This window comes from Ochotona curzoniae, unplaced genomic scaffold (assembly GCF_017591425.1).
Source record: "Ochotona curzoniae isolate NIBS_2020 unplaced genomic scaffold, NIBS_Ocur_1.0 scaffold_4505, whole genome shotgun sequence".
In the NCBI taxonomy this organism is placed as follows: Eukaryota; Metazoa; Chordata; class Mammalia; order Lagomorpha; family Ochotonidae; genus Ochotona; species Ochotona curzoniae.
Window position 1 is genome coordinate 40378027 of NW_024467118.1, and position 27297 is coordinate 40405323.

General features: G+C 35.2%; 1 protein-coding gene and 1 pseudogene across 4 annotated transcripts in view; one reads left to right on the forward strand and one right to left on the reverse strand.

The window, feature by feature from the left end:
• Nucleotides 1-226: 226 nt before the first annotated feature.
• The window catches only part of FBXO8 (F-box protein 8), a 39606-nt gene continuing 12535 nt past the window's right edge, over nt 227-27297 (reverse strand). For 2 of the 4 annotated variants that reach the window (XM_040965730.1, XM_040965731.1), the window contains exons 2-6: nt 22455-22791; nt 19364-19490; nt 5834-5952; nt 4184-4380; nt 227-1149 (exon numbers count right to left, since the gene is read on the reverse strand). In XM_040965730.1, coding sequence (XP_040821664.1) covers nt 962-1149; nt 4184-4380; nt 5834-5952; nt 19364-19490; nt 22455-22783 — 960 coding nt within the window. In that variant the 5' untranslated portion in view covers nt 22784-22791 and the 3' untranslated portion in view covers nt 227-961. Of the gene's footprint in view, nt 1150-4183; nt 4381-5833; nt 5953-19363; nt 19491-22454; nt 22792-24220; nt 24239-27297 lie in introns of those variants that run through there. The other 2 variants (XM_040965732.1, XM_040965729.1) reach the window with 2 other exon arrangements.
• Nucleotides 11176-11548, forward strand: LOC121146361 (annotated as a pseudogene).

Here is a 27297-nt window from a genome sequence, read left to right on the forward strand (position 1 = left end):
TATGTTAATTTTCCCTGAAGTAGTACTTTTCTTCTTGTTATTCATTCTAGTACTAATGCTTAACAGAGTTCTTAAATGGAAGGACCTTGATAATATTTACTGAAATCATTGAAGAGAGTTCACTTCCAACATAATATTTCTTCATAATTGGGTTCTGAAAAGAGATCATCAAAAGTAGAGAAACAGTCATTTCACTTAATTAATTCATATACAAAGAAAACAAAGATTTAACAGAGTTTCAAAAACATTTTATTCTGTTCCTCTACAGGTAAATCTTAAATTTCGACACTTTTTGTATCCTAAATGGTTTAAAGAACTTATTAAAAATGGATCAAATGATAAATTTATATTATAAAAATAACTGCAAGTCTTGCATAGTAATATGGCAATAAATCAACATTCTTTTTGAAACTGAAAGCAATGGAAAGCAAGTATTGTTTTTTTCCGAAGTCAAATCCAATTTTTGTGAAGAAGAAAATAAATCTCAGATCAAACTCAAATTTCAGAACTCAGTTTGAGAGAAAAGGAAAAACTTTAGTCAAAAATTTTACAATAAAATAATTATGATTATAAATCTCTGTAGTTAAATATATACACACAACATTAATTTTAAAAAAGAATGGAAATGAAGAACCTCTCTAAGGCAAATCTAATGCACAAAATACCACCTTCCAAAGTAACATATGTCAGTTCAAAAATCTCTAACAGCTGTGTCAGACAATGGCTCTGCTTGGTGCAAAACATGATAAGCAAAATTAAGGAAAAATCTGCAAAATTATTTAGTTTCCCAGGAAAATTACTAAAAAAGAAAATAGTAAAAGGAAAAAAAGTGTACAATCAATCAAGCTTGATTGTATAGAGTGGCTAGAATGACAGTGCTGCTGTAACCTCCATATCGGCTAGGTAAGTCACTGATAGCTTTAGTCTGAAGTAAAAAGTGGAAGTCCTAGCAATTGTGCTTTTATGCAGCCACATGGCCAATAAGGTAGATGTTGTCGTAAAGATGCCCCACAAAATCTTCACTAATGTTTTGAGCAGCATGGCGGGTATTTCGAATAAATTCTCTTTTTGACATTTTATTCTTCACATGAGGGCTAGTGAGGTCAATGGAAAGTAGAATCAAAGAGTAGCACAGTACATAGACAGCATCTGGAAGGAAGAAGAAGCATTACATTATTAACCAATTTAGAAGATGTGATCCCAAAAGTATAAGGCAAAAAGTCATAATTCCAGGAGCTCAAGACCACCTCACAGATAAACTAAGAAAATCATTGCAGTCGGCCTGGACTCCTGTGCATTCTCAGAAACTACCCAGCTCTGGGTAACATGCAACTACCATTACCTTAACTGATCATCAGCTTAGCTAATTCATCATTCTAAGGAACTTCACAATAGTTTATAGTTTATAGCTTAAAGTCACTTTAGATTTAAAAGTTTTTATTTTCATATTTGTTTCAAATGTGGTATTTTTACTCAACTTTGCAAAAAGTAAAATTTACACTAAGCATATTTACCTTTACAATTAAAAAAAAAATCAAAGCAGCACACAATATTTACAAAGAATGCTTTACACTCCTAGGAATATATCCAAAACACCTGCTACACAAGAAACCAACATGCACCCCTATGTTCACAGCAGCACAATCAGTAATTGCAAAAACATGGAAGCAACCGAAATGCCCATCAGCAGAAGACTGGATAAGAAAGCTATGGTTCATCTACTCCATGGAATACTACTCAGCTATTAAAAAAAACGAAATGCAGTTCTTTGTGGCCAAATGGGCCCAACTGGAAACCATAATGCTAAGGAAAATGAGCCAATCCCAAAAGGTTAGACACCAAATGTTTGCCTTAATTTAAGATGAAATGATGTCAATATGAAAAATAGTACCTGTAAAATGTAATATTATCTCAACCTCAAACAGCCTATCTCACATGCAATCAGATATTGTGAAGTAACCAACGAACCAACAATCAATGTGAGTCAGACTGCTTATGATCTACATCAAAGAATTGTACAACCTAATATACTTTTAATTCTCTATGTTATTCCATAATGGGGTGGGAGAGTGGAGAAATCTTCCATCACCCTAGCAGGTGTGAGGAAGATGTGAAATATTAGTTACTCCTCACTAGGGCATTGAGGATTTCTCTGCACACCCCTCCTAAAACTGTTCTGCAACTAAACTGTCGACATATGTCTTGTTGGAGTTATAAGTCAGTCTAGACTACCCGAAAAAATAGCCAGGTTCAGCAAAATTATGCTTCAGTGCTATAAAAGGCTAAATATCATAATGAAAATAGAAACAAGACAGCTGAACAGTAATCTATAGCTATTTTAAGATGTATAGAACCTGTTGCATATAAACTAAAATTGAAATGTCAATGAGGTAGACACAGGATATGGTTAAGAGCTTGCATTTTTTTTTAACATATTGGTTACTCAATACTATGTCAATTAATTCCATAACGTTATAAATTGTTGCTGATGTCATGCTGGAGCTTTTAATAGATTAGGATGATACTCTGCTGGCTCTACTTTCAGACCAGAGAAGGTCTCCCCAAGAAGCCGTTGAACTTATCTGGACAATAAGATGCTGGACTTTATACTTGGTGTATGCTTGCAATGAAGGAATCTCAACTGAATTTGCACTGTGGCTATGCAACAAGGTGGAGGAATCCACCATGGGGGGAGGATTAGGGGAGGGATGGGGGGAATCCCAGTGCCTATAAAACTGTGTCACATAATGCAATGTAATTAATTAAATTAAAAAAATTATTTTTAAAATGCTTTAAAAATACCTAATTTAATTTTAAACGATTTTTAATGACAAAATTGTGTTATCCTGGTACTAACAAAAAAAATGCAAAAATTCTAACACAAAATTAATATTTATTAAACACATAATTTAAAGACCTCTGAAATTCCATTTACTAATTTCAAAAGTAAATCTTTACTAAAAATAATGCTACCCTGCGCACTATTCAACAAAGTAAATTTTTTCTTTACACATGCACGCACTGGTTCATATCCTAGCTATTCTGCTTCCGATCCAGCCCCTATTTAATGGCCTGTGAATAGTAGCCAAAGATGGCTTCAGTGTTTGACCCACGTGGCAGAGTCAGATGATGTTCCTTTAGTCTGGCCCAGTGCTGGCTGCGAATGAATGAACAGACGATCTCTCTGCCTCTCCATCTTTCTCTATCTCTTTGCATTCAAATAAACAAATAAATACATTTTTAAAACAAAAATATATTTTAGGAGCAGGCATTTGGGGCAGATTTGGGTGTTGCTTAGAGAATGAGAATTGCATATGGAATGTCTTGGTTTGAGTCCTCACACAGCTACGATCCAGCCTCCTGAATATACATGTACCCCGGGAGAAAGCAGGTTGAGGGTTCAAATAATTTGGAATTTCAAATTTCATGCTTTGAGATTTGGCTTGGTCTAGCCCTGGTTGCTGCAGCCTTTTCGAGATAAGTAGATGGAAGACCTCCCTCTGTCTGTCTGTCTGTCAGTCTATCAAACAAATAAAGGGAGATAAAAGAGGGCCAGTGTAGTAGCATAGTGGGGAAAGCTGCTGCCTGTGATACTGGCATCCCACTGCTGTGCTGGTTTGTCAGTATTCTACTCCTGATGTAGTTCCCTGATAATGGACTGCGGAACAGTGGGTCAGATGTCACAAGTTCTTGGCTTTGGCACCCAGGTTGGAGACCTGGATGGATGCAGCTCCTGTCTTCTGATTCCTGTCTTTGGCCTGAAGAAGCAGTGGCTGCTGTGGCTAACTAGGAAGAGAATGAGCATTTTGGAAGACCTATCAAAGTAATTAAGTAAATAAAGAACCTACACACAAAATACAGTCTATTAGAAAATGGGGATATCCATGCAATATGTGAATTATTAGAACTTTTTTAGTATCTGAATTTTCAAGTAGACTAGTAAAACTATTTGAAAATTGAACAAAAATCATTTTAAAGATTTTATGTATTAATTTTTCTCCCTAATAGTGAATTTACTGTACACAAACAGTGCCTATGACAAGATAACATTTTAAAAACATCTTATATATATTTAAAATTTAAACATTCCCCCCCTCACTGCATTAGGAAAAAAAGTCTCAAATACTACTATTTTACTTTGGGGTGAGCAGGGGACAAGGTGGATGCAGTGACATACTCTTACCAGGACTAAGGCCGAGCTCTCTCATTAGATCAGGGTTACAGGCACAGAACCTGTGTGAGAACTTTGTTATCAGAGTTTCAAGATACTCCCCTCGCTCTTCAGGGGCATGGATGTGACGAAAAAATTCTCTCAGTGCATTTGGTAAGAACTGATTTCTAAAATTATGCAGTGTCACAAGGTCATCCAAGACATCTCTCCTAGAGAAACAGAAAAAGATACAGCTTTAGGTAACTTCTCTGTTAAGAAAAAAAGCCCATACACTTCTATTTTTTGGATAAGATTCTGAATTACTAATTACTGTATTAGCTAACCTTATAAAAATACACATAATTGTGCTTTAAAAACTCTATGCATAATTACTTCAGAAGTTTACCAATTCTCCAAGTTTTTCACAAATAGGTTACAATGAACCATACAAGATAAATAATTGTACTTATAAAAAAAGTAAAAAAGAGGTTTCAGTTTTACCATGGACAATTTCTTTTCTAGTTTTTTTTTTCCTTTTTGCTAAATCCAAAAAGCACTTGAATATCATGACAATAATGAGTCTCTCTAATACACAAATTTACATCTCCAAAGGTAATATTTATGTGGACTTTCAAAAGTGCACACAAAGAGTATATATTGTTTTAGAATTTGCTTTTTTTCACATAGTATATTGGGAACAATTTTCTATATTATCTCACATAGATGTACCTCATTCTTTAAATGGCTTGCTGGTATCCTAGCTTATGGATGTAGCAACTCTACTGCTATACGTGTATACTTACAATTTCCGATACAATACCCTCAATTCCTTACTGAACTCAATCATGCTTAAACTATTATAACATTTACTGTCTACCAATTACTTATGACAAGACAAATTCAGCTTTTTTAAAAATCCCACATTAATTCGTTTACATTTAGCCTGTCTGTAGTCATGATTCAATGGCAGAATTTTGAGTAGATGTTACAGTGATTATTGAGTAGGCAAAGCCTAAAAAAGAAAAAGCTGGGAGTAACTGGTATAAAGCCAAAAACAGTTAATGATAACTTCATTATGTAAGACATTTCTTTAATGACCAGTTTTCTGAACTTTAAACTTCTCAGAGATTACATTTTATCTATGTTCCCATACTAGCTGGTAAATTTTGGAAGAATATAATGAACATTTGCAGATTATTAAATCCTGAGAAATCATTTACCAGAACAGCGTGTTAGTCATCTTCTCTATTTGTGTACCACAAATCACTAAATGTCACATTTTCAGAATTTTTAAACTTGCACATGACATTTCCGAATGATATTTATCTGCAAATATATACATATTTTATATTCCTAGGATTTGTAGGCCTTATAAATAAATTTGTCTTACTAGATATTGCAGGACTGCCCAGTTTCTCAAAAATATTTAATTATTGTTTGCTATTACATAGGTGTTAGTGTGTTACCATTGTGTGTGTATGTGTGTCTGTAGTTAACTGTCACAATGGCAACTCCCTTATCAGCAAGTTAGAGTCTAAACAAAGGCATAAGATACAGTAATTGCTTTCCTATTTTTACTCAACTTTGTATCTAAATGCTTGCTAAAACAAATGTTTTAAAGTAAAAACTAATTTATCAAAAGTACAACTCACTACTGATGAAAACTTAAAAAAATTGTTTTACCTTTCATCAAGATAGATTCTCAGCTTTTTCCAATTTAATGTTCTTGTACAGAAGATAAACTTCGCTATTTCCTTTGGTGAATCATCTAGGATACCCTTTGACATAAAGTAGTTCACTCCCTGAAGCAGAAAGACAAGTCTACATAAATAAAATCAGCCTTTATTTATAAATTTTAACAATTAGGCAATAGCAGAGCAGCAGCTGTAAATTCTTTCCAGCATTAATAGACTTTTTATAGCTTTATCATGCAAAATACAAGCTAGAACTTGAACTGAAACTATTACTTGTAGTTGATAGCTTGCATGCAACAAAAAGTAGGAAATTCAAAGCCAATACTCTTAAAGAAATCGTAATCTAATTTTCTGGCTCATATTAGGCAAAACTAAATCTAAAGAAATACAGCATAAGAAGGATGGGAGGAAAAAAAATCACAATATAGACTTTAAATAAACCTCATAACAATCATTTCCTCTGCTTAACAGAAGCATGATTTTTATGGCTAAAATACATACAATAATATACTTTTAAAGGAAGCAGCTTCTTGATGGAAAAAAAATGTTATAACAAAACAAAATACTCAACTAGCAATTTTATTTTGGAAAGAAAATTATTTAATTTAGTAGAAGGTATAGCCAACTCCAGGTCAGTTTATGAATATTACTTTGGCTTTATGAACTGTTATATTCTTGAAGAATTTAACTATAACACACCCGAAGGCAAAACATAGTAATGCAAAAATAGTTTCAATTTTTTAATAGGACTTATCTTTGAATTTCCTTTTCTTTGCATGCAGATTTTCCAGAGAAACTTTATGCATCGGTCTGTAGCGATTTAAATCAACGACAACACAATACAAAATCAAATACCAAAACCAGGGTTCACTCATGCCTAAGGGGGTCACTCAAATAATTGTTTCAGGTGGATTTGAATGTGCAGTTAGTGAAATAAAAGGCAGGTGTGTTGATTTCAACTTGCAGTTATCCAGACACAGGCATTCCCACGATGTGTGTGTCTGGATACTAGCACATTGTGTGCCACTAATTGGTAGAGAAAATGATGTATTATATACATGCAACATAGTGTTTTCACACATAAATTCCTTCAGCATTTCTTCACTTTATAAATACTTACATAGTACTTAGAAATACTGCACATATTAAGAACTTGGAATTTGGAATGATTTCCATAAGGGACTCTCAGAGATAAAACTTTCTCATAAAATTTTACATTAAAAAATTTAAAAGCAATTTGGTACCATGAGGTAATGCTTTTGAAGAGTTCTAATTATGTATACGTTACAATACAAAGGTAAAGCTTTTTATGTAAAATTTATTTTTATGAGCCATCAGGATAATATCCAAGTTATCAAATTTTCATGCAGATTTGAAAATCGCAAAAGCAATACCAAGGCACTGATCTTAAATACAGTCAGTGCACAGTGTGTTAATATAAAACTTTTTTTGGTCAACTATAAGCAATATTTTAGACTGAGTGCTGTATTCAAAGACTAGAAAACCTAACAATTATGTTAAAAAGATAGAAAGTTCCAAAAATTTCAAGTGAGTATCTTAGCAATTGTCTGGGGAGAATTAGAGAAGTATTAGTATTTTTTCCATCCTCTCCTCCATTAGTTAGAATAATCGAGAGTTGACTGTAAATTTAATCTGCTTGGCAAAAGTTAAGCCAGATTCAACTATTTCCAAACTTCCTTGGTTTAAAAGAATAAAAATATTCCAAAACAATTTCCAGTGTCTAATTTTAATCGAAATTATTTAAAGACAAAGGAATATCAATTAAACATTATCTAATAGTTACTCATACCTAAGTCAATATTTAAGACATAAAAATTGATCTTAAAAATTATGCAACTAAACAAACCCACTAACATGGTACATTATATATAATTCCTTAAATACATGATGCATGTCCTTTGAACATCATTTGTTGCCTCTATTTACAAAACGAAACTAGCATTTGCCTCATATAAACATGGTAAAATGCACTGTTGATTAATTTCATTTAAAAGAAAATATATTTTGAGAATTTTATATCTAATTCAATTTGCGCTCTCCAAAATCAATGAAATACACAGAAGAATACATGTATACAAATTATTGTAATCTCATTTTACACAGGAAACACAGCCTGAAATAAGCTAACTCTGTTGGTTTTATGAGGAGTGTATTAAACAGAGGATTCCTCTGGAGAGGAATAATACTTGAGAAGGCTACCAGAGTGAATGTCAAGGGGAGAGTTATCAGAAAAAGGCACTGGATCTGATTATTATAGCCTCAAATAAGGGAATAGAAAACACCTGAATTCCTTTTTTTTTAAAACCTATTGATAAAATAAAATCACAGCATAGCACCTGTTGGGTAAATAGAAATTTCTTAAAATGTGGCACAAATAGTTCTGAATTTCAATAAAATTTTGAATAATAATGGTACAGAGGAATCCCTATTCTACATAGCTGTTGTTAACCTGCCAGAACTAAAGCTCTGAGGGGTATGCATGCGCGCATACTACATACACACACTGGGCTGTGGGTGTCTCTCATGGGAAATAAGTCAGGAGCATTCATAGCCTACATTACATAGTTTCCAAGAAGAGGAGAATTGTAGCTTGGGATACTGTATGCCAGTCATTCTAAAAGTAGTCAATTTTGGATATCCTGTTTTATATAAAGAATATTGACAAGTCAGATTTGATCTTAATAAAGGAAATCAGGATATGGTGAGACTGCTGAAGGGTGCAGAACTCACATTATGTAAGCAAGAGTTTAGGAGTATAGGTTTTTTAGGCCAAAGAAAGATTTATTTTGTGTGTAATTCTAGTGAAGATCTTTAGCTCTTCTAGGGTCTTAGACTCTCTTGAGGATAATGAAATCCACAGAACTTCTTCTAAGGACAATATAGACTCATATTTTCAAAACAGAAATTGTGTATCTGAAGTCTAACTAAGGACTGCAGTTTAGGAATCCTTATTTCACATGACTGAAGGAATATAGTCACTGGAAGTCAATTATATGCAACGAAGCACAGAATATAGGGCATGCCTGCAATAACAGTTGCGTTTTCAGATAGATTGTCATTTGCTTGATTTAAGTTTTAATATTTTGAAACAAGTTTAAGCTTCAAAGAGATCACTATTTGATTATTCTATAAATGTCAATTCTGTTACACAAAATCTATTTTTTAAACTGAACTGTTAGAATTATAGCACAGTTCCTTTTCCTCATGTGGTCCTAATGCCAAGGCAGTTTTGCCAATAACGGATAAATCATGATGCTGTCAGTCCTATAACTACCTAGTTCCATAGTATGATACACTTTTGTCAGCTGAAAAAGAAAAAAAAAACCTATTGGCCAAAAGAGACCGAAAAAAAGTTTATTGAAAAGTGAAAGAGCAGTAAATAAGGTTTCAATTGTGAAAATAAATATTACCAAAAAAAGAAAATAATATTACATCTTATATATCTTTGGAAACAACAAAACTGGGTGAAAAATGTTCTGCAATTGCAGTAAATCCTAAATTTCTTAGCAATCTCAGCAAATCGTCCTCTACTTTTCTCAGGCCATTAGCAGGAGCTGTACCAAAAGTGAAGCAGCAAGGAACTGAACTGACACTCAGATGGGACGGCAGCCATCACAGGCAGCAGGTTTATGTTCTTGGCCTCAATGCTGACCCCACAGTTTTTTTAAAATGCACATTTTCTATCAACTGCTGGAAGATGCTAGTAAGGATAAACATTATTTTATGCCACAGATATATGTATATCCCAGAAATGAAATGAAGTTTACTTTGTGCAAGAAGTCCTGAAATGGATTCATCTAAAGTCTTCAAAAAGTTTGTGGAAAATGTGCATTAAGACAAATAGTATGTATTCTAACATTTGTTTTTTTGCACCAATCTTAATTTCATTTTCCACGAAGTTTTTGAAGTCCTCTACCATTTAAAGTTCTCTGATTAAACTGAAACAAATACTTTAAGATGGTCTCAAGCTTCATTCAAAATATACTGAACACATTTAAAAAGAGCAGTGGTTAGGGTGCTGGCTTTGGACCTCTTTATCCCTCATGGGAGTGCCTGGGTTTGCGTCTCAGCTCTGCTCTCCATTCAGATTGTTGCTAATGAGGTCCCTGAGAGGCAATAGGTGATACTCAAATACTTGTCTCCTTGTCACAGACAGAGATCTGGATTGAGTTCCCACCAGTCCTGGCAGCTAAGCACACTTGAGGAGTCACCTAGCAGAATGAAGAGTTCTATCTTTTTGCCTTCCATTAAAATTAAAACCTACATACATATATGCAGATACATACATTCATATGAACACTATGTAAATATACATGGTATTTAGAGATAGATACTGAGCAAGAGTTTTTTCCTAAAAAAATGTAACGTTTCTCTGTGGTGAGAGACAAGTATACAAGTAGTTAGAACATACACATGTGACACATTACTGACATAAAGTAAAGCTAAGACCTAAATAACTGTATACAAATAAGCATTTCATTATTTAATGAAGGAGAAAATTACCACAGAACAGAATATCTGAAAGGTCAGAGGAATGGTAGAGGTTTAGTTACTGTTGAATGTGGTGAACACTGAGAAAGAATCAGTGACTATTACATTACTAAGCAAAAGCAATATAAAATAAAATTTTGGGCTAATTCCTTTTTTTATGATTTATTATTTTTTATTGGAAAGGTAGAAAGATTTACAGAGAGAAGGAGAGATAAAGATCCCCCATTAGCTGGTTCACTCTCCAAAAGGCTGCAATGGCTGGAGCTGAGCAGAACAGAAATGAGGAATCAGGAGCTTCTGGGTCTCCCATGTGGGTGCAGGGACCCAAGGTTTTGAGCTATCCTCTACTGATTTCCTAGGCCAAAAGCAGGGAGCTAGATGGGAAGTGAAACAGCCAGGACATGAGCCAATGTCCATTAGGATTCATGGTGCTTGCAAGGTGAAGATTTAGCCATTGAGCAGTCACATGGGGCTCTAAGCTATGTTCAAGAAAGGGTGAAAAAACTCTTGATTCTGAGAGTAAAATCGAACACCAGATTATAGCAGAAAGAGTGATGAATTTTGAAGCAATACTTTTATTTTGTACTCATTTATACCTGGAAGCCTGTAAAGGTTTTTGAAAATGATGAAACCATGGCATACAACCTAATTGATGGCACAGTAGCAGCATTCTCTGTACCTGAAATTTTGTTTGCTACAGTTTCAATCACCATCAATCAAACAAGGTATGAACATATGTAATGCAAAATTGCAGAAAATGAAAACAAAAACAAAAACCTTGCTTTTTTCCTGCCTTACAGGGTGAGGGTCAACCCCATCATGAATGACACAGTGACTATCCAAATCAGGAAGTTCCTCACTGACTGAGTATTTCAGAGGAAACAAATGGTCACTGATGTTCTCTAACCTGGGAAAGCAACCATGTGAAAGATGTTCTCGAAAAGTTAGCCAAAATGTGCAAAATCACTCCCAATGTCAACATTGTGTTTAGATTCCTAACTCACTTTGGTGGTTACAAGACAATTCCTTGAATTACACTAAGAAAAATGAATCCAAACCGAATTGCAAGACATGGCCTGTATGAGAAAATAAGATCTCAAGAAAACAGTGAAAGGAGCATAAGAACAGAATGAAGAAGGCCCGGGGAACTGCTAGGGCCAACACGAGAGCTGGCAAAAAGCTGAAGGAATAAAGATTCTGCAGCGACTTTGTACACAGAGATTTGTGAAATTTCATGGGAACTAATAAACTGTAAAGAACAAAAACAAAACAAAGCCTCGGTAAGTCTAAAATTGAGTGCCATTCTGAGTAGCATAACAAAATCTTCCACCATCCTGTCCCAGAACCACACTGTGTGACAGGATCTAAAAATTACTTGACAGTCATCTTAGCAAACAGGTTGACTGCTGCAGTATCACGGTGCTTGTGTTCAAGTAACTTTTATCCTATTTATTAATGGCCCCAAAGGAAAAAGAGTAATGATAAAATTCTGAAATTCCCAAGAGAAGCAATAAAAATGCATCTTTTAACTAAGAAGTTTAAGTGCACCATTAAGTTAAAAGTAGAAGAGTCTTTGAAACTTGGAGAACACACTATCCAGCACAGTTGAAATAGCACATTCAAAGGATGGAATAAACTATGGCTGTGCCACTTAATGATGATGTGAACATAATTTATTCAAACTTTCTGAGCTTCAATTTCTTAATCAGTAAAAAGTTTGGTTAGTTATTTTGAAGATATGAAAGTGCATAGCAAAAGGAACATCACTAGTTTCCATTCCCTTTTCAATAGCTCACGAGGCCTGAAATATCAAAACAGGTTTTGGTGACTGGCAGTAATCAAACTTGTGACTTTCAAAAGATCTGTTTTGACAAGAGTAGTGGAGGTTCAATTCCAAGTAGAAAGTTAAGGAATGAGCTCAAGGTAATAAAACCTGAAAAATTTATTAGGAGAGAGAGAGAGCAAGAAAGCACAAATGGTAAAATTAAGGGGTACAGAGAGAAAATGGAAATCTTCTAAGATAATTTTGAACTATGCTATGTCAGAAATAAGGGAAAAGAGTCTGAACAGAAAGAGGAAATGCTGAAATAATGGAGAAGGATTTCACTGCAAAAGCATTAAACACATAAAAATGAAGCACAAAAATAGTACTGGATCAGATGTCCATGAAGCACAGTGAAGAGTAGAAACCAAAGCACACGCTGGCTTCCCCCTTGGGGAAGACTCTACTAGACTTGGCAGGGAAGGGTGTTGAGTTGGATGCCCAGGTGAAGTGGAAGCTTTCTGTCAGAACTGGTGCAGATGTAACTGCAAACTACTAGGAATGAATTAAAGCAGTCAAGAGGTGACAAGAACCCTGGTGAAGATACTGCTCATTTATTTTATTTCATGATAAAGTTCAGAAAAACCTATCATATATGTGCTCAGAACAAGTAAATGTATGTTTGAGAACAGTCACAGAAAACTAGGCATGAAAAATCACATGAAAAAGTATTCACAAAGAATATATTGGTTACTGAAACTGGGAGTGTGGGATAAGCCTCTCTCTGTGACAGTGGCATCTCATGTAAGCACTTGTTCAAGTCCCAGATGCTCCATTTCAGCACCAGTTTCCTGCTAATACAACAGGGAAAGTAGAGGAATACGGTCCAAGTTCCTGGGCCCTGCACCCATGTAGGAAATTCAGTTGGAGTTCCAAGCTCCTGGTTTTGGCTTGGCCCACCTCTGGACAATATGTCTATTTGGGGTCAAATACCAGGAAATAAAAGAGCCCTTTGTCTCCCCTCTCTCTGTCACTCTTTCAAGCACATTCGTCTTACACAAGAAAAAAAAGGGGAGGGGGAAAACAGCACAGTAGTCTAGGCTAAAGTCCTCACCTTGCATGTGCCAAGATCCCATATGGGCGCCAGTTCATATCCTGGCTGCTCCACTTCCCATCCAGCTTCCAGTTTGTGGCCTGGGACAGCAGTGGAGGACTGACTAAAGTCATGGGTCCTGCACCTGTGTGGGAGATCTGAAAGATGCTTTGCATCAGCTCAGCTCTTGCCATTTTGCCCACTTGGAGAGTGACATCAAGATGGTTTGGTTGTGAATAACAGAAATTCCATAATAGGGAGACGAATTTACTTTATGAAATCTTCTTGTATAATGAATTCCAAATTAATATGGCTCCAGGATGGTTGGCCTTACCAATGAAATTACAGGCTCATTTTTCTTTCATTTACTGTCCTCAATGTGCTGCTAAATCCTTCACAGCTGTAAAATAATAGCTGGTAGACCCAATACCTGATACATGGAGGAAGAGTGGGTATTCCAAGAAGCAGACCTCAGCATGTGGAACTGAACAGAGTAACTAAGGGACCTGCGATCTCACTTATTCCTAGACAGATTTGTCCAATCACAACCAAGAAATAGGGACCTGAATTTATCTTTTTCTTTATGCTATAAGGCATTGTTAAAAAAAATGTATCCATCAATTTGGCTCAAAATCTGCATTCTGTAACTTGTAACTTGTTTGTTGCTGACTAATCCATTTTCAAAAGAAACACAAAGTTAAATCTTTTTTTCAGGAAAAAAACTCAAAAGACAGTACATTTTCCAAAATAAGCAGCATATAAGTAGTTTGTCATTCTTCACTGAGAATGCTGTAATGTAGGAAACAATAAGACCTAATAGTCTGTGGAGAAAATGAGATACTAAAGATAATTATGTATATTCTATAAGGTCCAAATTATTTGGCACAGACACACCAATATCCATATGCAGCTATCTGAAATCAACATTGGCTACACTTTTACTGTCCTATACTTATTATTTGTTTTTGTTAGAAAACCGTTTTAACACTTTGTATAGCAATAAAAACACTGAGCTTGGCAAAATCTATCCAGCTTGTAAACAATCAATTTCACTCAGATTTTTTTGGTAACAAGTACTAAAGGGGTCAGGGGTGAGGGGAGGGAAAGCAATCACACATTTACTGACTTTTAGAAGAGAAGCAACATCAGCAAACTTGTGAAAGGGGCTGTGTGCGGCCTAGCACGGTAAGCCTCTGTACTACCAGCATCTGATAGGAGTGCCACTTCGAGTTCCAGCTCCTTCACTTCCACTTCAGCTCCCTGCTTGTGACCTGGGAAAGCAGTGGAGGATGCATCAAGTCCTCGGGCCCCTGCACCCACATGGGAGACCTGGAAGACACCTGGCTCCTGGTTTTGGACTAGTCTAGTTCTAGCAATTGCAGCCATTTGGGGAGTGAATCAAAGGATGGAATATCCTTCTGTCTCTCCCTCTGTAATGTGTCTTCCCCCCCACACACAAAAAAAGTCTTAAAAAACTTACGAAAGAGTAACGGGGCATCTAGTTCATTCTAACATTTATTTATACATGCTAAAATTATAAATATATAAAAAATTAGTATATTGCTCAACCATTTTCTCTGTAATGTTCTTTTGCCATAAAAAGATGGAGGAGCACAATGTGAAAAAATGTGAGTAATACTATATGTAACATTCCCTGTTAGAAATTCAATCTGCATCAATATATTAATAAACATTATTGTATGAACAAACATTATTATAATTTGAAAAATTAAGTGAAAAGCATATAAGATAATCACCACTGTAGTTATATAATGAAGTAGAAGTAATAAACACTTTTTTGCCTTATATTGGAGTAAAAATAACTCTGGCATTGTCCGTATCTACGATGTCAGAACGCACTTACATAGCTGAATGATGGACTTATGACGTTCAAGCAGGTAAATACTACTGCAATGATATAAGAGAAATCAATGTGTGTGTGTGTGTGTGTGTGTGTGTCTGTGTCTGTGGGGGGGGAGTGGAAAGGGAGGAAGAGAAATCCCAGATCTATGGAACTGTATCATCAAATAATAAAATAAATTAATAAAAATAACAGCAAAATCAATACTTGGGGTACCATTAATAAAAGAACTGAGCATGAACTCCAGTTAAAAATTTCTTAGTTACACTTCAGTTGGTCCAATAACACGCATCTCCCTCTAACACAATGTGTACAGGGGTGAGCATTTGGAACAGGTTAACATGTCCATGGGCCAAGTTGGAGAACCTTTGTTTGATACTCAGCTCTCGTTCCTGATTCCTTCTTTCTGCTACTGCAGATCTAGGCAGGCAGTGGTGATTGCTTAAGTAGTTGAGTCTCTGCCACTCTCATGGGAGATCTGGACCAAGCACCCAACTTGGGATGGTTCAGTTCCAGCCAAGGCAGGCTTTTACAAAGTGGTTCACTGCATTGACTCCTCTCTTTTCTAACAACCTCTTTCTCTCCCTTCTCTCAAATAAATAATTTATATTTGTTAAACTTAAAATATTTTTATAAAGGATTTTTATCTAAAATCAATCTAGTAAAATGCATAAAAGGTATATGCATGTGGTGTTTCTGTATGAATACAAAAGTTGTGCCTTTAATCCAATTGTTTTATTACCTGGCACCAGTGAAGATACTATATTTAAAAGCATATTTATACAACCAAAAATAAGCCAATAATACATTGAGGTTAAACCATGTTTACTACCAATTTTTAGAATTCTAAATTTAAGAAAAATTATGTCAAGAAAATGATTTTATATGAAGCAGAGTTAAGCAATGCAGCTTACTAGTTGGTAGGTAATATTACTTTACTGTAATACTGCTGGTAAACTAAAATTGATACACACAAATATTACATGCAAGGGAAATGTAACTTAATATAAACAGATGGTTTTCAGCACATTCCTTTACTAGACTGTGGTCACCTTCCACAAAATACACAAGCTCATGCACAAAATCAAGACGTTACATACAGCTGAAACTACAACATCATGCATACAACAATAGCGTGCTGGTAACCGTACCACAAACTGTGCAGATGTTCTCCCCCACCCCATGAGCCACTGCCAGCAGTTGCTGTGGAGTTTGGTGACTCATATCCTTGACATCAACGGTGTCCTTTGGAGAATCTTGTTCCCTGTGGCTGTAAGTATTCTTATTTTTATAATGTTTTAATGATGCTTACTATTAAAATGTTACACTGAACAATTACATACATCTTATCTCAGGCATCTGTATAAATACCACTTACATTTAAACATATCATCCAAACTATTTTATTGCTTCAAATTGAATGAACCTAAAATAATGTCTGATGACAGTGTTCCAGTGAGTGGGGGGAAAAAATCAACTTCTAAGAATTACTCCTAATTTCTAATACTCCAAAAACCTGGCAAGAGTCATTCTAATGAGCTGGCTACAGTGTGGCTCATACAGATCATTTCCATAAGAACATCTAGAACTCTTCCACCAATATGGTTTCAGTTTTGAAGAAATGATTTGGTAAGTAACCAAATGGACATTATTCATGTTGTCAATAAAAGAAAGCATATCTATAGTCATAAAAATAATCCCAAAACTGTTAAATACATTATTTTTGGTCTAATTTATCACCCAAATTTTGGTAAAGATAGAATTTCACTCTAGGTGATACTTGCCAAACTACTCATAAAACAGAATTCTAGAACCACAGACGTGTTGAGCAGTTCAGCTCTTTGGCAGCACTATCTGTCCTTTTCAGATTGATGAGAATCAATACTTCTAGAATGATCCAGTATATATTTAAAATCAGGCCAGTGAACAAAACAAAAGATACAGCCAACTCTCAACAACAATGAAGGTAGGATGGATAAGTTAAATTCTGAAGATCTAAAAATCTCATTTCTATTAATAACTCAAATCTCCCCTCTTAGCAAACAATTGATTAGGAAATGAGATTTCTGGGCAAATTATATAAAAGACTTCAATTGTACATTTTTCCCCTTTCCATCTGTCTCTCCAAACATTTAGAAAAACTAACAAGAAGTTTAAAGTCTAGTAATACATATGGTTGCAAAGATAGAAACATTTTCTTTTTTATTTATTTTTAACATTTATTTATTTTTGTTGGAAAGTCAGATACACAGAGAGGAGGAGAGACAGAGAGGAATATTTTTGTCTGATGATTCATTCCCAAAGTGACCGCATCGGTTGGAGCTGAGCCAATCCGAAGCCAGTAGCCAGGAGCTTTCTCTGGGTCTCCCACGTGGGTACAGGGTCCCAAGGCTTTGGGTCATCCTCAACTGCATTTCTTGGTCACAGGCATGGAGCTGGATGGGAAGCAGGGCTGCCTGGGTTAGAACCGGTGCCCAGATGGGATCCTGGCGTGTTCAAGGCAAGGATTTTTAACTGCTATGCTATCACGCTGGGCCCGATAGAAACATTTTCAAATCTAGTTTCTACAACTTAAAACTATTCATATCATATTCTGCTATGTAAAGGCCTACATCCATATATGTTTATTTTTGCAAAAGAAGGATGATTTAATTTTCTTTAAAAATCAATATTTTAAAATAAGAATTACCAGTTAATATAACTGATACTTGCAGTTATTCAACTTTCCTGATTTTTTAAATCTGTAATTTAGTACTCACCAAGTTACATCTTCCTTACAATGCAATATTTTCAAGAAAGGTGAATTGAAGATGACTGTTATACTCAGTATAATTCATGAGAGGCCAAAGGCCACTATGCCTTTTAAATGGGCATAGTTGACACCAATCTGGCAACAGCTGCCCTTCCTGATTCTCACACACTTGAAGTCAAACACTATGCTGTACTCGACTCCAGTTCTTCTCAAGTCATCATCATTTAACGACCTCGTTGATAATGTTTATCAGTTAGCATCAAGTAATGATGAATTAAAAATAAAGAAGTTTCTGAGATCAGGCCATTCTTTGGAATTTAGAAATGGACAGATGATGAAACTAAATTTATGATAGTTTAATACATTCATTTGCATTTTAAAAAATGATCTTTAGATTCTGAAATGGAATAACAAACTGGTTTTTATATTTAACACTTACAAATCATTTTTGTAAGGAAAGGTTGATTAATGGGATCCAAGTTAGGAATACGAAGTTTTGGTGTTTCACCGGTAACATGTTCAGTACAGATAAAAATCTCGGAATTTATGTATATCACAGTTTATAAGGCTTATTCTCATGTTGTGGGAATGAGTTAACTTATGTGTTTCTCAGTAATACTTTTTAATGATTTTTCATTCATTATATAAAAGTGGATAGCAATTTAAAAAATGCCACTGGTATTACATGCATATTTATAAAATCAGTGTTTGTGCTTAAGATGCAAATATTTTATACGGATTTACTGGATTATAACAAAAGGGACCATAACTTTAAAAAGTCTGTCTTCATGATTTAAACATTCCTTTATACATCTATAATAAATAAAAAGTTGGTTTCTGAAAATTAAGTAAATTAAAATAATCCTGCCAGGAAGTTCTACCATAAAATATACCCAGAAAGTGTAATTCTAGGTGTTGCATAATTTCTACTTAGATTTCCAAGAATAAGTCTACCCGATATTTAAATGTTTCTGAAAATCTAAATTTTTCCAGGACAAATGAGACTAGAAAGTCTGTGAAAGAATTATCTTGCCATTTAGATCATTTTCACTTATTAAGTAAAGAAAAAATTAAATTAAAAAATCATTCAATTTCATAACAGAAGTATATTGTTAAAGACATTATTTGATGTGTCAGGTGTATGTGATCATCTGTGGCAAAATAAGTCTCACTAAAAACAGAAGCAATATATAGTAAGAAAACACCTCATATAAAATTTAATGGAAATATTCTGGGTTCTCAAAAATTTTGTGTTCTCCACTTAATGATGTTCTAGGATGTATCAGGTCAGTAAAGGACTGCACCTGTGTCACGGAGGCTGCTATACAAAGTGAGCATACAAAAGATCAGACTACGACATAAGAAGGCTGAAAACAATGATGAAGTGACACATAGCAAAAATAAAATAGACTGGGCTTCTCAGCAACGGAAAAGGCATTTTTAATGGTTTTGCACTTATGCTTTCAAGTTTATTATGTTGGAAAGCTGCAGTAAAATAATAAAGCCTAACTGATAAAAACATTCAAATTCTTCACCTACCTCTTCTGGGTTAGCATTAAAGGTGAGACTGCCTTCATCCAGCTGCATATATAATTTTCTAAATGAAAATCCTAGAGGTGGGTTCTTATTGTATATGGAACAGTGACCCCAAGTGGATTTGCACAACCTGTAAAACAAAAAGCAAAGAAACAGGAAAACATTGATAACATTTAATTAATGGTTGCAAATACTATATATATTTATGAGTATGACATAAAGTTAAAACACGATAACGTATGTGTTTATCAAAAATTTGTACTCTTCACTTATACAATGTAATCAACAGTTACCTCAATGAGGTCAGCAGAGGATTACATGTATGTCAAGGTTACTGCCATACAAAGTTAAAAGCCACAGGGAAAAAAAAGCTAACAGTTACTGAATGCTAACTAGATCATAGGTATCACTTTAAGCATTTTGATTGTATTAACTTGTTTACTCTTCAGTGGTTCTCTGATGTTGGTGCTAGAATCAGGATTTGAACCCAATGAATAACCTTAACTCCAGAGCTTACAATTGGATCTGTTAAGTATTGTGAGATAAAACTAAACTGGGAAAAAATATTTGCTGGTTGGGAGCAATCTTTTTCATAAAACATTTATTTACAGAAAAAATAAAAAGAAATTGTAATGCCACAACCTGAATACGTGGATCAAAGGCTGTGACGTTAGGGAAGGTCGTTTTTAAGCCTCTGCTTCAGGGACAGGCATGCCTCACAGTATTCAGGCTTAAAGCCATCTATGGGCCCAGCACCGTAGTCTAGCAGCTAACGTCTTTGCCTTACATGCGCCAGAATCCTGTATGGGTATTGTTTCCTGTCCTGCTACCCCACTAACTCCCTGCTTGTGGTCTGGGAAAGCAGAAGAAGATGGCCCAAGGCCTGGGACCTTGTAACCACGTGAGAGACCTGGAAGAGGCTCCTGGATCCTGGCTTCAGATCAGCTTAGCTCTGGCCATTTGTGGCCACTTGGGGAATGAATTAGCAGATGTAAGATTTTTCTGTCTCTCCTTCTCTCTGCAAATCTGGCTTTCTAATAAAAGTAAATAAATCTTAAAAATAAAGAAAGACAAACAAACAAAACCCCAACCATCTCTGTCTACTGATTCCAACTTCCCACTGACGCAGACCTCTGGAGGCAACATTGGGAGCCACGCAAATTGGTTCCTGCTACCCACGTCAGAGACCTCGATGGAGAGCCTGCTGCACAGCTTCGTCACAGCCACTGTCAGCCTCTGGTTACTGAACCAGTGGATGGGAGCTCTTTCTGTTTCTTTCTTTGCCTCTCAAACAAGTAAGTTTTAAAAAATTAAAACCACAGAAGGCGAGTTTGAAAAAATAAAAATTCTAAAAAATAGTTAAATGTTAACAGTTCATATTTTAAATATTATTCTCTGGAGATTGGGATAGTGGTTTGTAATTTTGTACAGGGGTAATAGTTGGTAATTATTATTTGAAATTAGTATTTTAGAAGTTTTCAGCTATACTGCTAAGTGCTGTGAAAGTTACATTCTCTAGATATCAGTAGGTAATCAATATATCCAAAATTATTATACAAAAACCCAGCCACAATTTCAAATATAAGCAATTTAACATCAAGAAAAAAATCCAAGTATCATAAAAAAGGAGCATAATTATGTGATAAATAATGGAGAAAACATTTCTTTCAGAGATGTAAAATCTAGATTTAAACTTCAAGTGAAAACAGGTTTTTACTGAATAAAGTAAAGTTTAGAAATAAGTATTTTTGTATAATAAGTTCATGAAAACAAACTAATTTGGCGCGGACTACCAAAGTATAGAAAAAAGATGATAAAGCATGAGCAAATTTTAAGCTATTGAAGGAGATCGCACATTGTCGATAGTTTGAATTTTATTGTATTTGAGTTGAATGACTATAGGAAGTAATTGTAGATGGAAGGTGTGAAATGGTAGTTTGGTAATCGGTGGGATGAGTTAGGAAACGAAGATAGTTTGTTTAAGTTTGTCGTATGTGTGAAGGTGTTGTGTTAGGGTATAGTTTTGATGGTACTTGAATGTGATGTGACTGGTTGGGTTATGATTTATTACGGGCATATAATGTGTAGTGGGTTATGTGTGGTAGTTTGTGATATGTGATGATATGATAGTGAAAGTAGAATGTATTGTAGTTATGTGGATATTTTGGATTTTTGGAGATATAGTTATTATATTGGAGGTGGGAGAGTTATTTTAGATTGTAGGAATTGGTATGGGGGTGGGTTTGAGTTGAAGGATGAGGTTGTCTTGTTTAGTATTATTAGGGTGTGGGTTAAAGGTGGAATAGTATGGATTTGGATGAGGTAGATTTTTTTATAGTGGATGGAAATATGTGATACGGTGTGGGGAATCCTGTCTGGACTGTGGGGGGTGGTTTGACAGGTAGTTTCTGGTGTTAAAACTGGTAGAACTGCTAGAATGGTCTTAGGCGGATGTTAGAGGCAAGATTTGGGAGTGTTAATCTCCTGGTGGCTTGCGATTGTTGGCCTCCTGGGTGGCTGATGAAGGGAGGCGCTGGGTGGAAGAATAGATAGGTGGTTAAAAGGTAGTTTTTTTTGTTTAAGAGATTTGTGGCATCAAGTTTATTATAAATCTACACTGATGTACTTTTGCAACTAAAAAAACATTTCAAGACCACTTAATGACTTTAAAGTTACGATTATTCTTTAAAAGGGATAACCATGGGAGGAACAAACTATGCCAGGAAAGTAAAAATACAAGTTTTGGACAGTGAATTATCACATTACAACTTTGTCTCATTTTTAGAATAAGTTGGCAGTTCCTTATTTATCATAAGATAACACATTTCAATTTGTAACCTGTTTTAACTGCAAAATCATTACCATAGTTCTGTTTCTTCTTTTCCCAGTATCAAATCTGACTTGTGATAACTGCATTTTTACTTTTGTTTCTAAAATTAAAAAGAAAAAACTTTTTGCATTTTTAAATTTTTCTAGGTTTCAATAGCAACAAAAGTACAAGCCCAAGTTAAACATACTTCCTAACACACACATTATAAAACGCTACGATTATGTTTGCAGATATCTGAATGAAGTATTAGTGGGTTTAACTTACCCTTGCCAGAGGAGCTCATCATTAGCGAGGTCCTGCCAGACACATGAAGCCAAGCAGAGGTCAGTTGCATTCAGGTAGGACAAGATGGTGAAGCTTAGTTCAGGAGGCAACATTTCCAAATTAATGAATCCTTCCTGTTCTTTAGATTTCCTTGCCTTCAACAGATGATATATATCGATCCCTCCTTGGACTTGCTTACGGTGGCTGGCGTTAGAAATGCTGCTTGCAGCCGTTCTCCTGCTCTGCTCTCTGCTGAGGTAGCCCTGCTCACTGTAGCCTTCCTGTTGGAGCTGCTGGTTTCTGGCCACTCTCCACAGCCCCTGACCCATCTGCAAGCCTGGGAAAAATCCAAGAATGTAACAAGGGAGACATTAAAAATGCAACCCATCTTTCCCAGTGGTAAAACAAATCTGACATGAAACATTCATTTATCAGAATTAAAATTCCTCATTAAAGGCTATTAGAGACAGTAACATAACGATTAAAAAAAAGCAGAACATTGTGAAAGGAAAAATTCTGGGCAGTTCAGAAATATCACCTTTATCCTCACCTTTATTCCAACTTGCTAACTACTTCTGAAATCCAAAGGTGACATAATCATTTTTCACATGGTGAGGTTTAAAAGTTATTGATATCCTAAAGACTCTTACAAATTATAATTATGTGGACTTAGAGCGCTGTATCAAACACAGCTCTGATCAGAGCACAGACTTCAGTTAAAAGGCCTCCAGACCCTGCTTTTTATCACAATTCAGGCTAAACTAAGCTAGCCCCTTTTAACCAAACTCCCAGATGCATAACAGCTGTGAAACAGGCTTTTAGTTTAATTCTTGCCAGTCTACACTTACGTTGTAGACTGTAATAAAATGTAACATAGGCCCTGAAGTCTAATTCAGAAACCTTATAAATTAGACACCTTCAACTCCACAATAAATACCTCCGTAATAGCTGACTATTTGGTTTTGTGGTTGCTTTAAATTAAACATCATAATTCAGACTAATTTTCCAATTCTTGTCTATTTAGTCAATGGATTCCTCAGAGGTACAGGAAGAGAGGCACAAGAAGCAGGGGTACTCCAGCCTTCCCCCACTTGTATCTGACATTCAATCAAAGTAGCAATATGTTTATATACTTTACAGACTGGAAGTCTCATACATACTGGAAGATCACAAAAAATATATTTAGGGAAAAAAACTGGCCTGATGTTTCATTTTTGCCGTTAGAATAAGTAGCTTTTCTTGAGCAAATAAATTCACTGAAGCAAAAGTAAATGAGGGAAGAATTTTAAAGTAATATAAATAAAAGTACATCTATGATCACCTTAAAAGTTTCATTTTATTAACCCAGTTTGACTACTTGTGTTTCAAACATTTTGCAAAAATTACTCTGTTTTCATTGAAAGTTATTAAAACAGTGAAAAGAAAAAACACCTTTTTACAGCATAGTCAGAACTAGAAATATACTGTCTTAATTTAACAATATGACTAACAAAAATGAAAATGAAGAAACAAGAAGTGGTGACCAGAAATTTTGAAAAGTACTGAGAGTAATCCTGAAACGGCACTGAACTTCAAAGGGTCTCATAACATTTTTTAGATTTATTTATTTATTTTGAAAATCAGAATTACAGAGAGAGGGAGGGAGACAGATTTCCATGAGCTGGTTCACTTCTTAAAAGGCCACAGTGGCCACGGCTGATTCACTGGGTCTGCAATCTGAGTGGCAGGAGCCCAAACATTGGACCATATTCTGCCAGGATACCCACCAGTGCCCATGTCACAGACTTCTCAATATTGAAACAGGAGTGATCCACATGCACATTTGCTGAATTAGTTTGTTGTCTGTATGATGGCTGCTATATTAAGTCATTCATTGATCACAATAGAAAAAACTTCAGGACAATTCTTAGTCCCTCTTTATACTTCAGTGCTTGAAACAGAAGTAATTTAAGGTATAAAAACAAAGGTGCAGGGTGTAATGTGGTGGAGAGAGGAGGCAGTGCAAAGGCAGGGCTATTTCAATGTCTTCTGCAAAGAAGATACAAAAGATAACCTTTCACTACTCCCTATGACACACACTGCAACAATGGGATCAATTCCTAAATTAGAGGTTGACCACTAAAAATAATAATGAGTACAGCATATTAATAAAATGAAGAGACAAGCCATAGACCAGGAGAAAAATCTTTGCAAAACACGCTATCATAAATAACTGCTATCCAAAAATAACAAGGAGTTCTCAAAGTTCAACAGTAAGAAAAAAAAAACTATAAAATGGGCAAAAGCTGGAAGACGCCTTCAAAATGTAGAGATATAGCAAATGAGCATATGGGAAAATGCCAAGTATCTTAAGCCATTGCAAATGGAGAACAAAGAGGTTCTAGTACATACTTAAGTATGGAACAGACATCTACAACACCAAATGCTGGCAAGGATGTAGGAATTCAAAAGGATACAGTCACTTAGTAGTTCATCAGTTTCTTGTAAAATTAAACATACTGAGGGCTGAACTGTGGTGCAGCACGTTAAGCTAGTACCTGCAAGGCTGACATTCCAAATGTGTGACTGTTACAGTTGCTCTCTACTTGCATCCAGCTCCCTGTTAAAAAGCCTGGCAAAGTAGAGGAAGAGAGCCAACTGGTTGGGCCCCTGTACCCATATGGGAGATCCAGAAGTAGGTCCTGGCTTTGGCCTCATCCAACCCTGGCTGTTGTAGACATTTGGGGAGTGAGCTAGCAGACATTTCCCCTTCCTTCCCAACATATCTCCTTTTCTCTCTGTGTCTCTTACTAAATTTACACTTCAAACAAACACATCTTTAAAATTAAACATATTCTTAATATGATTTAGTATCCACACTCCTTAGTATTTATTTAAATAAGCTGAAAATGTAGGTTCACTCAAAAATACAGATGAATGTTTCAACTATAATTACCAAAATAAAAGTTTCAACTATAATTTAAAGTTTATAAAAGTTTCAACTATAATTACCAAGATCTGTAGGCAACTAAGATGTATTTCAGTAGGTAAATGACCATGAACTGGGATAATCCATATTATGGATTATTACTTAATACTTAAAAAAAAAGAGCTATTGAACCATGAAAAGATATAGGGAAACTCAAGTGCATATCATCAACTGCAGCCAATCTGAAAGACTGCATATTATGCCAATTATGTGACATTCTGGAAAAGGCAAACCTCTGGAAATAGTAAAAATCTTTAACACACAAAAAAAATGTCAGCAAAAGTCTGAGGAGTCTTAACACTGCTTAGTGTTTTACTATGCCATGGCACATTACAAAATAAATACAACTCGATTTTCCTTATGGGTATTTGTTTAGCCAAGTAAGAAAATGCCTAGTAATAATATTAACTGCTGAGCTAACCTAGTCATGTCAAATAATTACATTTATTCTTATTTTTATCCTTGTAACTAAAGTAATCAAATGTGGTAAGTGTGGTGTTTGGAACACTTAACAATCAAGGTGTTTATAGTATTTGTTTATACTGGGAAGTGAAGATATGTTGCAGTACCTATCTCCACTCCCAAATGAAAGGAGGACTCCCAGTGAAACTGTCAGACACATCTTGACAATAGCACACTAGATTTTCCACCACGGCCAATACCTACAATGCCATGATGCACTTAGATAGCAGAATGCTAGGGTCACAACTACTGCTGGAGGACTACACTGCTGTAATAATACGGGGGACAATGGTGGTGGTAGGGAGAATGGGTGGGAGAGGTGGAGGAGTTAGTCCCCTATATCTATAAAACCATATCATGAAAAATAATAACAATAAAAAACTTTTGTAAAAGCACAGTTAGTCCTTTTCATGCACAAATATAAATCCATTGATTCTTTTTATTCATAGCAGATATGTTCTGTAAAGTTGCTATACACAGCACACAGTGAATACCAAACCATAGGAAAAATAAAGGGTAAGTTCCTGTCAGGCCTTTTTAGAATGGTTTTGAGAACCAGTTAATACACAGTCTTGTTTTATGCTCATTTTTTGTTGAAAGACACCTCATCCAATGTGTATTATTAATTAATTAACTAACATTAAGCTCATGGTCAGTAGCATATTACTTAGAATAGCAGTAAAATTAATACTTAAAACACTGATGGAAGCTTATCTTAACACACTCCTTTTCCCTGTAGGACCCACAACTTAGGAACATTTGACATCACTTTATGACTGAGGTCCTACTAAATTTTAGAACTGTCAATAAAAAGCAAAAAAATGTGAAAAATGTGGCACTCAGGAGCCCACTTGCATAAAAGAATTCAAACAAAAAGGTAGACCTCAACCTCATCTGGCTTGTATACCCAAATGTTTGCTGGCTCTGTACATCTACTGTGGACTACACAGATACATGGACATTGACTATGGGGAGAAAACGAAGGTGATTTGTATATTGTATTTTCTCATTGTCAGAGGAGTATTAAAATTAATATGCATAACTAAAGATTTGGATAATATTTAGTAAATTTAAATGTACTCCTAGTAGGAATGATAAGCATAAAATAAAACAGATCTTAGAAGTCTTTTTACAGGTAGATGAATAGGTCTAAAGAATTACTTTTTTATGATGTTACCATGTCTATGTAGTACTATTCCTGCTTAAAAACCGTTTATTCTATAGTTTAAAACTACTTTGATTCATGTTTGCTACAATATTTTTAGGAATAGGTTTTAAGACAGGATTGGGTAAGTATAAATGGTAGGATACTGTTTCATTAACATGATTTGTGATTTGCAACACATCAGGTTGATAGGCAAAAAGAACAATGTTCTGACTCAATTTCAAAAATATCTTTTATAGTCAACTTTT